This window comes from Microtus ochrogaster, unplaced genomic scaffold, assembly GCF_000317375.1.
Source record: "Microtus ochrogaster isolate Prairie Vole_2 unplaced genomic scaffold, MicOch1.0 UNK13, whole genome shotgun sequence".
Classification (NCBI taxonomy): domain Eukaryota; kingdom Metazoa; phylum Chordata; class Mammalia; order Rodentia; family Cricetidae; genus Microtus; species Microtus ochrogaster.
Genome location: NW_004949111.1, coordinates 3,698,229 through 3,711,056, shown reverse-complemented (window position 1 = coordinate 3,711,056; position 12,828 = coordinate 3,698,229). Strand labels below are relative to the sequence as shown.

Sequence of the window (12,828 nt, the reverse complement as noted above, 5' to 3'; positions counted from 1 at the left end):
TGGGTGTTGTGCTTTTTCTGTTTTATTCCTCTCAGGCCTCATAAACCCATCAACATCATCTTTCCTATTTCATCGAGAAGAAATGTACAATTCTTCGATCCGACCATTCATGTCCAGTCACCTACCTTCCTGAGTTACTCTTTCCACTGTGTTCTTTGTACCCTTTCCTAAGACTTGTGTTTTTAGCTCAGATCCCCGATTTTCCATTTTTACAGTACTGTATTTCATCTTGTTTAAACTTCAGTCTTCGGTTTCTCTTCAGTTCTATCCCTCAACTGGTAAATGGATTTAGTTTTTTTTTTTTTAAGAAAATCCTAAAGCACAATACAAAAAAAGGGACAAAACATAACAGCCTCTTCCCTCAAACTGTCTTTTGACTTTATTCCTTTAATTTCTATACATGTTTAAAGTGCTATTAATGTGTAAATGAAGTAAAGCACATTGATTATCAATAATACTCTAGTGACCATTACAGCCATTAGGTGTTAGATATTTAGGAGACAGGCAAGTATTGTTTGATTATTAAGGATGCTTTAACCCTCAGTCACTGATAACACACTGCCAGGAGTGCTTTACAATGGGCCCTGCCTTTCTTCCTGCATCAGCTTCTGGCATGCTGATGCACACCTTGTTTCCTGCTTCACTGTCAATTGAGTTTCATAATCAAATAAGCACAAAGCTTAGATGGCCGGCCTAGCAAGTAAAAGTGTTTTCCCTGAAGCCAAATGACCTGAATTAGAGCCCTCAGAGCCACATGGTGCAATGAGAGAACTGAATCTTACAGGTTATCCTGTGACCTGCACACAAGGCAATGACATGCTTATGTGCACACATGGTAAATATTTTTTGTTTTGTATTTTGAGATGGGATTTTACTGTATAACAACCTTGGTTGTCCTGGAACTTGCTCTGTAGACCAGGCTGGCCTCAAACTCGCAGATATCTGCCTGCCACTGCCTTCCAAGTGCTAGGATTAAAGGTGTGTGCCACTACTGCCAGCTAAGTAAGTGTTTTTAAGTAACAGAGTCTATTATTATTATTATTATTATTATTATTATTATTATTATTATTATTATTATTATTATTATTATTATTATTATTATTTAGAGTTTTTCTGTGTAACAGTTCTGGCAATCCTGGAACTAACTTTTAGACCATGTTGTCCTCGAACTCAGAGATCCACTTGCATCTGCCTCCTTAGTATTGGGATTAAAGCCCCTTATAATTTTTTTCTACCATGGCTTCTACAGTATCTCCAAAGAGAGTAAACCACTAATAGAAAGGTTATAAATTAAGGAAGATTGTTCAGTGAAAATAGATGTTTTTTGTTAAGGCAAAGAGTAAGGTATTCTGTATTCATATGAGCTTTCATTGACTATAATTTGGAAAGGGCATATATGCAAAACCATGCTGCAAATTTGGATTCAGGTCAAGGACTGTATGTTAAGGACAAAACGAAGAACTGAAAAAAAGTCTGTCTTCTCAACAAATTTAGGTTTTAAGTTATAGCTCATATGAATTATATTGCTATATTGCAATAGCTAGTTTTTGACAGCTAATTTAATAGCAAAACTAAAACCATTCATTTATAGTGAGTTTCTTAAGCAATGTGTAGAGAGTATGACAAATATAACACCCTTAGAAAGGGAGAGCTAGTTCTAAATAAATAGACCTCATGAGACCTCAGGCAGGCAGATTGAAAAATGGGAAAATCTATTGAAAGAAGTTTGGGAGTAGAAGCACTGATTGTAAATTTTATGCGTTAGAGGTGGATGACAGCACTCATACTACAGATGTAGTTGAATTTGATATGTTGATGATGGAACTGATGACACTGATGACAAATATAATTTCATTGGAGAAATTACTTCTTTAGGGACATTCAAGGGTAAAACTAAATAAAGAAATATGAAGTGGCAATGCATATTAAAAGAATTTTCCTTATCTAGTGTCAACATATTGAGTATAGTTACTGACAGTGTCCCAGCAGTGGGGGACAAAAGACAGGAATTTCTAAAATTAATACAAGACAATGAAATTGCTTCCTCAAATGCTTATCTCATGAAGTGTCATTGCATAACACACCAAGAGATTTTGTATGTGCAGTCATTAAAATGGGGCTGAGATGGTCTAGTGGGACAAAGGCTTATCATGAAAGCATGAAGACCTGAGTCTAAATCTCTAGAAGCCAAGTAATACCAAGTGTATCAGTGCACCTCTGTAATCTCAATGTTTCTACCCTCTTACAAGAAGAGTGTGGAGATAGAAGGACCCTCAGAAGTTTTGGGGGTAGCTAGGCTCATGTTTGCAATAGTGAAGAACAAGAAATGTGTCTCAAGTTTTGGTCACAACACATGTTCTTGTAGTATAGATGTGCCCACATTACACATTATTGTATACACTTACATGTACACTCATGGACACTTTTAAGTATTTAAAATGGATAGTGTCATGTACAAGATCAAGCCAGTCAAAATTCCAGCACAGATAGGAGAGCTCCTGCCACTCCATGTTGAGGTCCTACCCCCTATCCAAGGAGCTATGACCCACTGAATGCTGCTAACAAATAGAGTCACTTTCTATTGGGTATGTGGCCCCTGGTAGGTTGCTCAAGCCCCACTGGATGGCCTATAGCCATGTGCATATGAGCAGCATTAATTAGAGTCAGCATTAAAAAATAATGTGATGTGAAGTTAGGAGGGAGATTGAGTAGAGAGCATAAAGCAGAGTTGGAGAAGTAGTAGTGGATGGATATGGTCAGAATACATTGTATAGATGCATGGAACAAGGAAACAGTAGACATGGCAAACTGGTAGGGAAAAGCCCAGAAAGTATCAACTCAAACCCAAAGAACTACAAGCAATGAAGGATGGTAAGAGCAGGAGAAATAGTCTTCCTCAGGGAAGAGCACAGAAATTGGTTATCCAATACCAAATGGTCAACCCTGAAATCACAAGTTACACTATACAGACTGAGCAGCTTGGACTTACATATTAGGAATATGTATATGTATGTAAGAATAATTAATGAGAAAAGAGGCCACAAATTTGAAAAAGAACAAGGAGTGGTCCATGGGAGAATTTTGAGGGAGGAAAGGAAAGGGGGACTGATGTAATTATAATCTCAAAAAATTAAAAGCAGAGAAAAATAAAAATATATTTTAATTATTTCAAACAATCTTGAAATTATAATTTTCATAGTTACCCCTCCACTTTCCTACCTGCAAATCTCATATATCCCTCCTTGCTCTCTGTCAATGTGATGACCTCTTTTTCATTAGTTGTTATGGAAGTACGGGTGGGTGTGGGTGTTGGTGTGTGTGTTCCTAAATATATAAATACAACTTGCTCAGTCTGTACTTAAGTTTTTAAACCTGTATTTTATAAGACCCAAGGGGTTAAACTATCACCAGCTAACAAAAAATCCTTAAAAATGTTGATTTTGACATGGCAGTATTTACTTTCAGAAGTAAGGTGGTTCGAGGCCAAATGTTGAAAACAATGTGATTTTTGAGACATTATCAAGTCTTTTATGATATCACATACAAAATTCATGCCAGAACTTGATAATGAAAACTACAGACTTGGCAGTTTCAGGTATTTAACTTCTTATTTAAGTTATACACACACACACACACACACACACACACACACACACACACACACACGCATTTTCAAGGTAAAAATCAACTTATCAGTACAAGTTGTCAAATTATAACAGTGTTCCGAAAGAAACTGAAATTATACCATGTTGTCATGTTAGCTATACATAGTTCCCTGATCTTCAAAAATTATGTAACCTTGCTTTTTAAATTTAACACAAGAATGTGCTCACAGATTTTAAGACTTCTGCAAAATATTTTTTTTTGTGCATTTGCAACTCCATTTCCAGTCAACATAATTTTTCCCTGACCATTTTCAATGGTCAGCATGGAGCTGAAATTTGATACTGATCTTAAAGAAAAAAGTTCATTTCTCTTTAATAGACTTATAGGTCCCATTTTCTTAAATTCCAATATCCTTCACTTCATGATAGCACCATTCATGACATTGCTTTGTGACAGCACCTACATTTGTAAACAACAATTTCAAGAATTAAGCATATTAAAAGTAGAATTAGAACCAAGATACTCAAAGGACATCTGAGAACTCACTGAGAATTAGAGCTGCTTTGATGCATTAGGTTTTCAGATACGATGCCAGATACACAACTAGTTTTATGCTATCATTTTAATTTTACTTTTGTAATCAGTTTAGTTTTTATATAGAGAAGGGTAATTAATTTCTTGTCTAGCTTCCTCTCTTTTAAATTTTCTTGAACTTGGAACCTCATAACTTCTATATTTACTTGAATTCTTAGGTTGTTAATCAGTGTTCACCATTCCCTTCTTGAGACTTACTTCTCCTTTGTATTCTGTTATCCCTGCATTTCTTGTTACTCTTCCTGCTTCTGTTGCTCTAAATGTTTCAAAGCCTGAGACTTCTCAGCTTCCATTCTTTGTGATCTTATCTCATTCTCGATATGCTTTCATTTTTATTTTACCAGCTTCTGGCTTCAGCCACCACTTCTAAGTTACTATTCATATTATAGCCTTAGTCTTTTTCTAGTACAGCAGACCAACCTATATTTCTAATGACTATTTATATCGATTCAACATTTCAAAGGTATTTCAATGTCATTGTGTCTAAAACTAAATATTTTACCAATTTCTTATTTTCAAATCAATATTTCTCCCTTTCCTAATTCTATCATTTTCTTATTACATCTTTATCTTCACTCTCCTGATATCGCAATAACTTACTGGCTAATCTGCACACTGTCAACCTTACTTCAGATGGGTTTTTGTTTGCATGTGAACCAGGTAAAGAGCTTAAACAAGTAATACATTTAAAACCAGAAATAAGGTGGCATTTGATGTGGGATGTCCTTTTGAACACTGCCAATATGTGTTGCTTTTATTGTTTGATGAATAAAGCTGTTTTGGCCTAGGGCAGGGTACAATATAGATATGTGGGAAATCCAAGCAGAGATATAGGCCAAAAGAAGGAGAGTTGGAAAAATGCCAATGAGCTGCTGAAACAAGATGTACTAGAGAACAGGTAATGCCATGAAGCCTTGTGGTGATACACAGATTATTAAAAATTGGTTGATTTAAATGTAAGAGCTATTCAGTAATAAGCCTGAGCCATCAGCCAAGAAATTACAATTAATATTAAGCCTCTGAATTTTATAGATAGCTATGGGGACCAGCAGGCCAGAGAAAAACTGAACCAAGCTAGACAGATAAAAGCTTCTGGCTACAGGTGTAGGTATAATACAGTATTTCCTTGGTGACATCAAGACTTTCCACACTGATCTCCTTAGCATATTTCAGAGTCACAAGATAATTTGTACCTTCAGGGAGCATGTTACATATCCAAACTAGGAAGACATAGGACAGGTGTACAGTGTGCAAAGAGTACACCTGAGTCCTTTTCATCAGATTTCTGTGTATAACTAAACCAGAACCCATATAGCCACAGTCTTCACTATAAGAAGGTAGAAAATGAGTATTTTTACTCGTGGTGAGGAAGGCAGAATATCAAAGTTTAGAAATGAATGAGTTTGATTTAAATGTATATTCCCTGATTCTTAAAGCTTATCTTTCATTTTGTGACAGTCATCTTTTTGACTATTAAGTTGATGTGTCAATGAAAACTTCGGTAGCTTACCATTGCCTATAGAGTCAAATGAAAACTTACTACTATCTTATATTCTAATTCTAATCTTGCTTCTTGGACACCTTCCTTCATATGTACATTTATGACATTCCATTTGCTTAATGAACATGTTTGCTCTTTCTGCCTGTGCTATTTTCTCTCAGTACGCCCCTTTGTCTTGTTTCACTCTACATTCTTACATCCTACCTAACTTTCAAGTATAATTTTACTGTCACCTTTTCCATCCTCCAAATAGAATTTATTAATTCATTGCAACCCCGTGTCCTTGGTATATATAAATATGATAAACCACACAAATTTTTAAATAAGCATTTTCTAATAGGCAAATATCCTTCGTGGGTATGACTTATGTATATCAGGAACTCACCCATTTATGATAGTTCTAGATGGTTCCATAATCCCAAAATACTTGGAGCTTTATAAAGCAACTGTACCAGGAAGGATGGAAACATATACAAATAAAAGTGTTGAATGTGATATCTTCTCTAACTATAACCAAAGAGCTCTAGATGTTCAGGGATGGAATTACTTATGGAACAGTAGCAAAGAGGCAATGGTACTGAATGCTCAAGATAAAGAATCATGCGTTTTTCACAAGTAATGTCTTCAGAAATTAGCATCACTATAGGAAATGAATTATAAACCTCATACATACCTATTTCTATTTACATATACCCATACTTCATCACATATAAAACCTAAATCCTTAAGAAAATTCCATTTGAGAATTGTGCTTACCTTAATTTCAATTATGTTAAAATATGAAAATAACACCATTGTACATTTCATGAAATATAGTTACTAAAAACTTCAAGTCCAGTGTAAGTGGTTTTGAATGATGAAATCAATTAGATTGTTAGAACTTTTACTAGACTTTAGTGTTTAGTTTGGATAATGAAGAATTGACTGTATCTTGAAAAATCTGTAAAGCCAAATATCTACAAGAGTATTTTGCTCACTTGCTTTATTTCACAACATTTGATGTCAAAGCGATGTTTCTAAGGTGACATTCAAATGTTGAGGCCTATCTTTGGATGAGTTGTTACTAGGTGTTTTCATTCTTCCTCTGCAAGTCCCAGGAGATCCTCGATGTTAAATCTGAACAAATGCCAGCCTTCCTCACAGGAAAGGTCTAAAGCCCCTAGGCGACTGTAGTACTCAACAGAATCCTGATTCCAAATGACGACAAGAAATTGCATGGCACTGCAGTGGGTGTTGATGGCTATCTGTTTTAAAACAAATAAATATTGTCCTTATTTGACAATATAGTCATTGTCTACAATATATATAATACTATATGTATATAATAATTCAAAATACTATGGGTATTTTAGGACAAAAAGAATCTTTTATACCATTGTGAGTCACATTGTGGGTCTATTTTATGAGTAAAATTGCTTTCTACTCTCCTTCATGCTTACTTCTCCTTGATGGTAAAAAACACATATAGTGTGTACATTATATAGGAATAAAATTTAATTAAATATAACTTACAGAATCTGATTTTTCAACTTGAAGATCCACTTTAATAAATATTTGAAATGCATCTTGCAAAATTGTTTTGTGTATGTGAATGCACATGTTCATATGGGTTTGGGATGCGTGTGTGTGCATGCATGTGGTGTGCAGAGGGCAACTCCAGCTGTTATCCCTCAGGTGCTCTCCACTTTTTGATAGAGGCAAAGTCTCTAACTGGCCTGAAATTTCATTAAGTAGTTTAGGGTGGCGGCCAGTGAGCACAAAAGTTCCAAGTCTCTACCTCTCCCCTTGCCATTGCCAACATAAAAGTGTGTATCACCACTCCTAACTTTTTATGTGGGTTCTGAGAATTGAATTCAGATTCTCATGTTTACACTGCAAGCACTTTACCAAATGAACAAGTTCTGGTGTTATACTTAATTAGTTAGATTAGTTACATAATCTTTGCCCTGTTAAAGAATGCTTGATGAGGAAAAGGATAACATGTAGACTATTAATACTAACTATAATACATACCTGACTTAGTTTCTTCAGCATTTCACCCCCAATACCCAGACCTATGAAATAGACATTGTTAAATAAGGCTGTAAATTGAAGTTTTTCACGTAAGTAGTCATTTACTTTTAAAGCAATAAAAGATCAAACTCTGTTTATGGTTGCCATATATTGTGCTATATACATAATATCATGTGTTGGAACTGAACTCGTGAATGCTTTAAATTATCTTTTATTTTATTGGAACATGGCGACAATGGTAATACAGAAGAGATTAGCTTTATCTTAAAATCCATGGTGAATAAATGAATCTTTGTCTTTGTATACTTTCTTCTTCTATTTCACCATCTGTTGTTGGATGACTTGGAACTTGAATTCACAGAGATATTTACCTTCCTCTACATCTTCTAAATACTGGAATAAAAGGTTTATGTCACGAGGCTGGCCATCACTGCTTTCATAGAACGGGATATATTTCTTAACTATGTCTATTATTACAGATAAAAATAGCAATTGGAGATAGCATAGCTTACTCGATGAATACTATTGAAGTACTTTCTAACTTGTAGTTGAGTCTTTACTGTACTAGGATCCTGATCCAGTTCATGAAATAGAAATTAGTTATCTGAATATCTTAAAATCCTATCTATAGTCTTTATATTAAAATGGAACTTAGAAACTTTTAAATGTTTGTAAATGCTACTGATTGTAGTTTTACCTTGGTAATCTTCACTGATGTAAAAATCCTCTAGGTGAAGCGTTTTACCAACCCAGGGGTCGTATGTGTAGTAGTACATGGCAAATCCAATAGTATTTACTTCTGGGGAAGAGAAAGGGGCAAAAAGGCTAATGCTTTCATTCACAAAAATTTATATGTCTTCAAATAGAATTTAAAAGTTTATTTGCTGTTTTAACTATTAAAACAATAAGTGGTTGCTGGACAAATTATCAGTACATAAATTTATAATGTAGAAAATACTTTTCTTGTAAAATAGCATTTAAAAGAAAGTATGATTAGATATGCATTCTTATAATTTTTAATGCTTTTATAAGCAGAGTGACATAACAGTTATTTAAAAGTATACCAGGTTTGCATATTGTACTCCTGTGCTTAATACTATTTACACATTTTAATTCTGCTTTCAGATACAGAAAATATATTTTAGATTAAACTGGAGAAAAAATATTTACCCAATTCTGTCTGTTGACTGGGTGCTTCAGCAATTAGGCAGTAGAAAAGTGGATTTTCTCCAAAACCATCCCTGAATAAATCTGAAATATCAATTCACATACAATATGTCAACGTTTATAAGCAAACAAAGATGGGCTGCAAGATAAGAAGCAGTAGGAACATGTCTTCTAGCTGCATAGTAGCTATGTAGTAAAAACCATCTGAAGTGAGTATTTCAATCTTTACAACTTCAGGAGAGTCTGATTAGAATCTGCTGTTAATTTTGGCTAAATGTAGCTATGCATGTGGTGTCAACTACCTACCTATCTCCCTTTGAGTTTTCTAGGAGGTATCTAGAAATTACAGCTTGATTACAGCTTGTGTTTGTTGAAGTAGTTTATTGAAGCCTGGTTGATCAATAACCGTTTTGTCCGTAATGTACTGTGGCTTTATGTTTTAAGTAGACTTCGACTCAGATTGTTTAAATGAAGACATGGAGACTGATTGTTGTTATTCCAACCTCCACCAACTGAAGTGACTTCTTGGAATTTAAGTGAATTTAATTTCCTGTTTTGTGTTTCTATGGGAATTCTCTCTCTCTCTCTCTCTCTCTCTCTCTCTCTCTCTCTCTCACTCTCTCTCTCTCTCTGTGTGTGTGTGTGTGTGTGTGTATCCCTCTCTCCCTCCCCCCTCTCTTTTTGTGTTTTGAAGGAAAGAGAGAATTTTATTAACTTTCAACTCAGTCTCATAATCCCTAATACAAAGAACCTACAATAATAATATACACTAAATGTTTTTTAGAAAATTAACAAAGTGCAAAAGAAATTAATGAAGGACAAAGAAAGGACATACAAATCCAGAAGTGACTCTTTAGAGTAATTATAAAAAGATTACTCCATTAAAATACAATGTTGAACATAATGGATACTTTTTTTTACATTTTTGCCTTTAGTGTGTGTGTAGAGGGTGGTAGTCAGAGGACAACTGGCAAGAGTCAGTTCTTTCCTTCCACCATGTGGGTCCTAGGAATCGAACTCAAGTTAGGTCTTTACTCACAGCTCCATCTTCCAGACCCGAATACACTAAAAAAAAAATCTAGGTATAATTTTTACAAGAAATACTTTGGATTTAAAGAAACAAGAAGGTTAAAAAATGAAGTGTTAGAAAAGATTCCATGCCAATGTAGGTAAAAGAAAGCTTGGTTAGCTATACTATTGTAAAATTATATATTACTTAAGGAGATAGTGGAATTGTGTAATTATAACAATTTAAATCACTTAGAAGATAGAACAGGCAATATACAGCAAGCCAACAGCCAACATCAAACTAAATGGAGAGAAACTCCTAACGATTCCACTGAAATCAGGAACAAGACAAGTTTGTCCACTCTCTCCATATCTATTCAATATAGTGTTTGAGGTCCTAGCTAGACCAATAAGACCACAAAATAAGATCAAGGGGATACAAATCAGAAAAGAAGTCAAACTCTCACCGTTTGCTGATGATATGGTAGTTTACATAAGCAATCCCAAAAATTCTACCAAGGAACTTCTACAACTCATATACACTTTCAGTAATGTAGCAGGATACAAGATTAACTCAAAAATATCAGTAGCCCTCCTGTATAAAATAGATGATAAAAGGGCTGGGAAAGAATCAGACAAATAACACCCTTCACAATAGCCACAAATAGCATAAAATATCTCGGAGTAACTTTAACCAAACAAGTGGAAGACTTGTATGACAAGAATTTTAAATCTTTGAAGAAAGAAATTGAAGAAGACACTAGAAAGTGGAAAGATCTTCCATGCTCTTGGGTAGGCAGAAGTAACAGAATAAAAATGGCAATTTTACCAAAAGCAACCTACAGATTGAATGCAATGCCCATCAAAATCCCAGCAAAACTCTTCACAGACCTTGAAATAACAGTACGCAACTTCATATGGAAAGTGGCAGCAGCATGGCAGGGAGCGTGGCAGCAGAGTGGCAGGAGCATGGCAGGTAGCATGACAGAAGTGTGGCAGAAACATGGCAGGAGCACAGCAGCGAGCATGGCAAGAGTATGGCAAGAGCATGGCAGGGAGCGTGGTAGGAGTATAGAAAGTGTGGCAGGGAACATGGCAAGGAGCATGGCAGGAGTATGGAAAGAGCATGGCAGGGAGCGTGGCAGTAGTGTGGCAGGAGTATGGCAAGAGCATGGCAGGGAGCGTGGCAGTAGTGTGGCAGGAGTATGGCAAGAACATGGCAGGGAGCATGGTAGGAGTATAGAAAGTGTGGCAGGAATGTGGTAAGAACTGTGGCAAGAGTATAGCAAGAGTGTGGCAGGAAACGTGGCAGGGAACATGATGAGGAGCATGGCAGTAGTATAGCAAGGGTGTGGCAGGGAACGTGGTAAGAATTGTGGCAAGAGTATAGCAAGAGTGTGGCAGGGAAAGTTGCAGGGAATGTGATAAGGAGCATGGCAGGAGTATAGCAAGAGTGTGGCAGGGAACGTGGAAGGGAATTTGGTCTGGATTGTGGCAGGAATATAGCAAGATTGTGGCAGGAAACATGGCAAAGAGCATGGCAGTAATATAGCAAGTACGGGGCATGGAACGTGGCAAAAGCATGGCAGGTAACATGGTAAGGAGCATGACTAGAGTATGGCAAGAGCATGGTGGGAGCGTGGCAGGGAACATGGCAAAGAGTGTGGCAGGGAACGTGGCAAGGAGCATGAAAGTAGTATACCAATTGCGCGTCAGGGAATGTTGAAAGGAGCATATCAGGAGTATACCAAGAACTTGGCAGGGAACGTAGTAGGGAATGTGTGTGTGTGACAGGAAACGTGCCAGGGATCATGGCAAGGAGTGTGGCTGGAGTATACCAAATCATGGCAGGGAAGGTGGCAGGAATCGTGGTAACAAGCGTGGCAGGAGTATAGCAAGAGGGTGGCGGGAGCATGGCCTGGAACATGGTAAAGAGCATGGCAGGGAACGTGGTAAGGAACATAGCAGAAGTATAGCAAGTGTGTAGCAGGGAACATATCAAGAGCTTGGTAGGGAACATGGTGAGGAGCATGGCAGGATTATAGCAAGAGTGTGGCCAGGAATGTGGCAAAGACCATGGCAGGGAATGTGGCAGGAATGTGTGTGTGGCAGGGAATGTGGCAAACAGCATGGCAGGGAATGTGGCAGGGAATGTGGCAAGGAGTGTGGAAGGAGTATACCAAGAGCTTGGCAGGGACGTGGCAGAGAGCTTGGCAAGATCGAGAAAAGGAGTGTGGTGGGAGCGTGGTAATAGCGTGGCAGGAAATGTGGCAAAGAACATGGCAGGGAATGTGTGCATGGCAGGGAACGTGGTAGGGAATGTGGCTAGAACCGTGGCAGTAGTATACCAAGAACATGGCAGGGAAAGTGGCAAAGAGCATGGCAGGGAACATAGTAAGGAGCATGGTAGGAGTATAGAAAGAGTGTGGCGGGAGTGTGGCAGGGAATGTGGCAGAGAGAGTAGAAGGGAACGTGGTAAGGAGCATGGCAGGGAATGTGGCAAGAGTATAGCTGGGAGCATGGCAGAGAGCATGTAAAGATCGTGAAAAGGAGTGTGGCAGAAGCATGGCAAGAGCATGACAGGGAACGTGGCAAGGAGCATGGCAAGCATGGTGGCAGGGAATGTCGTAAGTAGCATTGCAGGAGTATAGCAAGAGCATGGCAGGGAACATGGCAGTGATTGTGGTAAGGAGTGTGGCAGAATAGCAAGAGCGTGGCAGGGAAAGTGGCAAGAGTGTTGCAGGAAACATGGTAAAAAAACGTGGCAGGAGTATAGCAAGAGCATGGCAGAAGCCTGACAGGGAACGTGGCAAAGAGTGTGGCAGGAAACATGACAAGAGCATAGAAGGGAGCATGGCAGAGAACATGGCAAGATCATGAAAAGGAGCCTTCTTCCTCCCTTCAGCGGGGCCACAAGATCCTCCAGCTCAGCCTGGTTG

General features: G+C 37.5%; 1 protein-coding gene across 1 annotated transcript in view; it reads right to left on the bottom strand.

Moving 5' to 3' along the window:
* Positions 1–4,717: 4,717 nt before the first annotated feature.
* The window catches only part of Satl1 (spermidine/spermine N1-acetyl transferase like 1), a 36,212-nt gene continuing 28,101 nt past the window's right edge, over positions 4,718–12,828 (bottom strand). Inside the window, exons 5-8 of the mRNA XM_026789032.1 lie at positions 8,885–8,965; positions 8,412–8,513; positions 7,715–7,755; positions 4,718–6,945 (exon numbers count right to left, since the gene is read on the bottom strand). Coding sequence (XP_026644833.1) covers positions 6,775–6,945; positions 7,715–7,755; positions 8,412–8,513; positions 8,885–8,965 — 395 coding nt within the window. The 3' untranslated portion in view covers positions 4,718–6,774. The remainder of the gene's footprint in view (positions 6,946–7,714; positions 7,756–8,411; positions 8,514–8,884; positions 8,966–12,828) is intronic.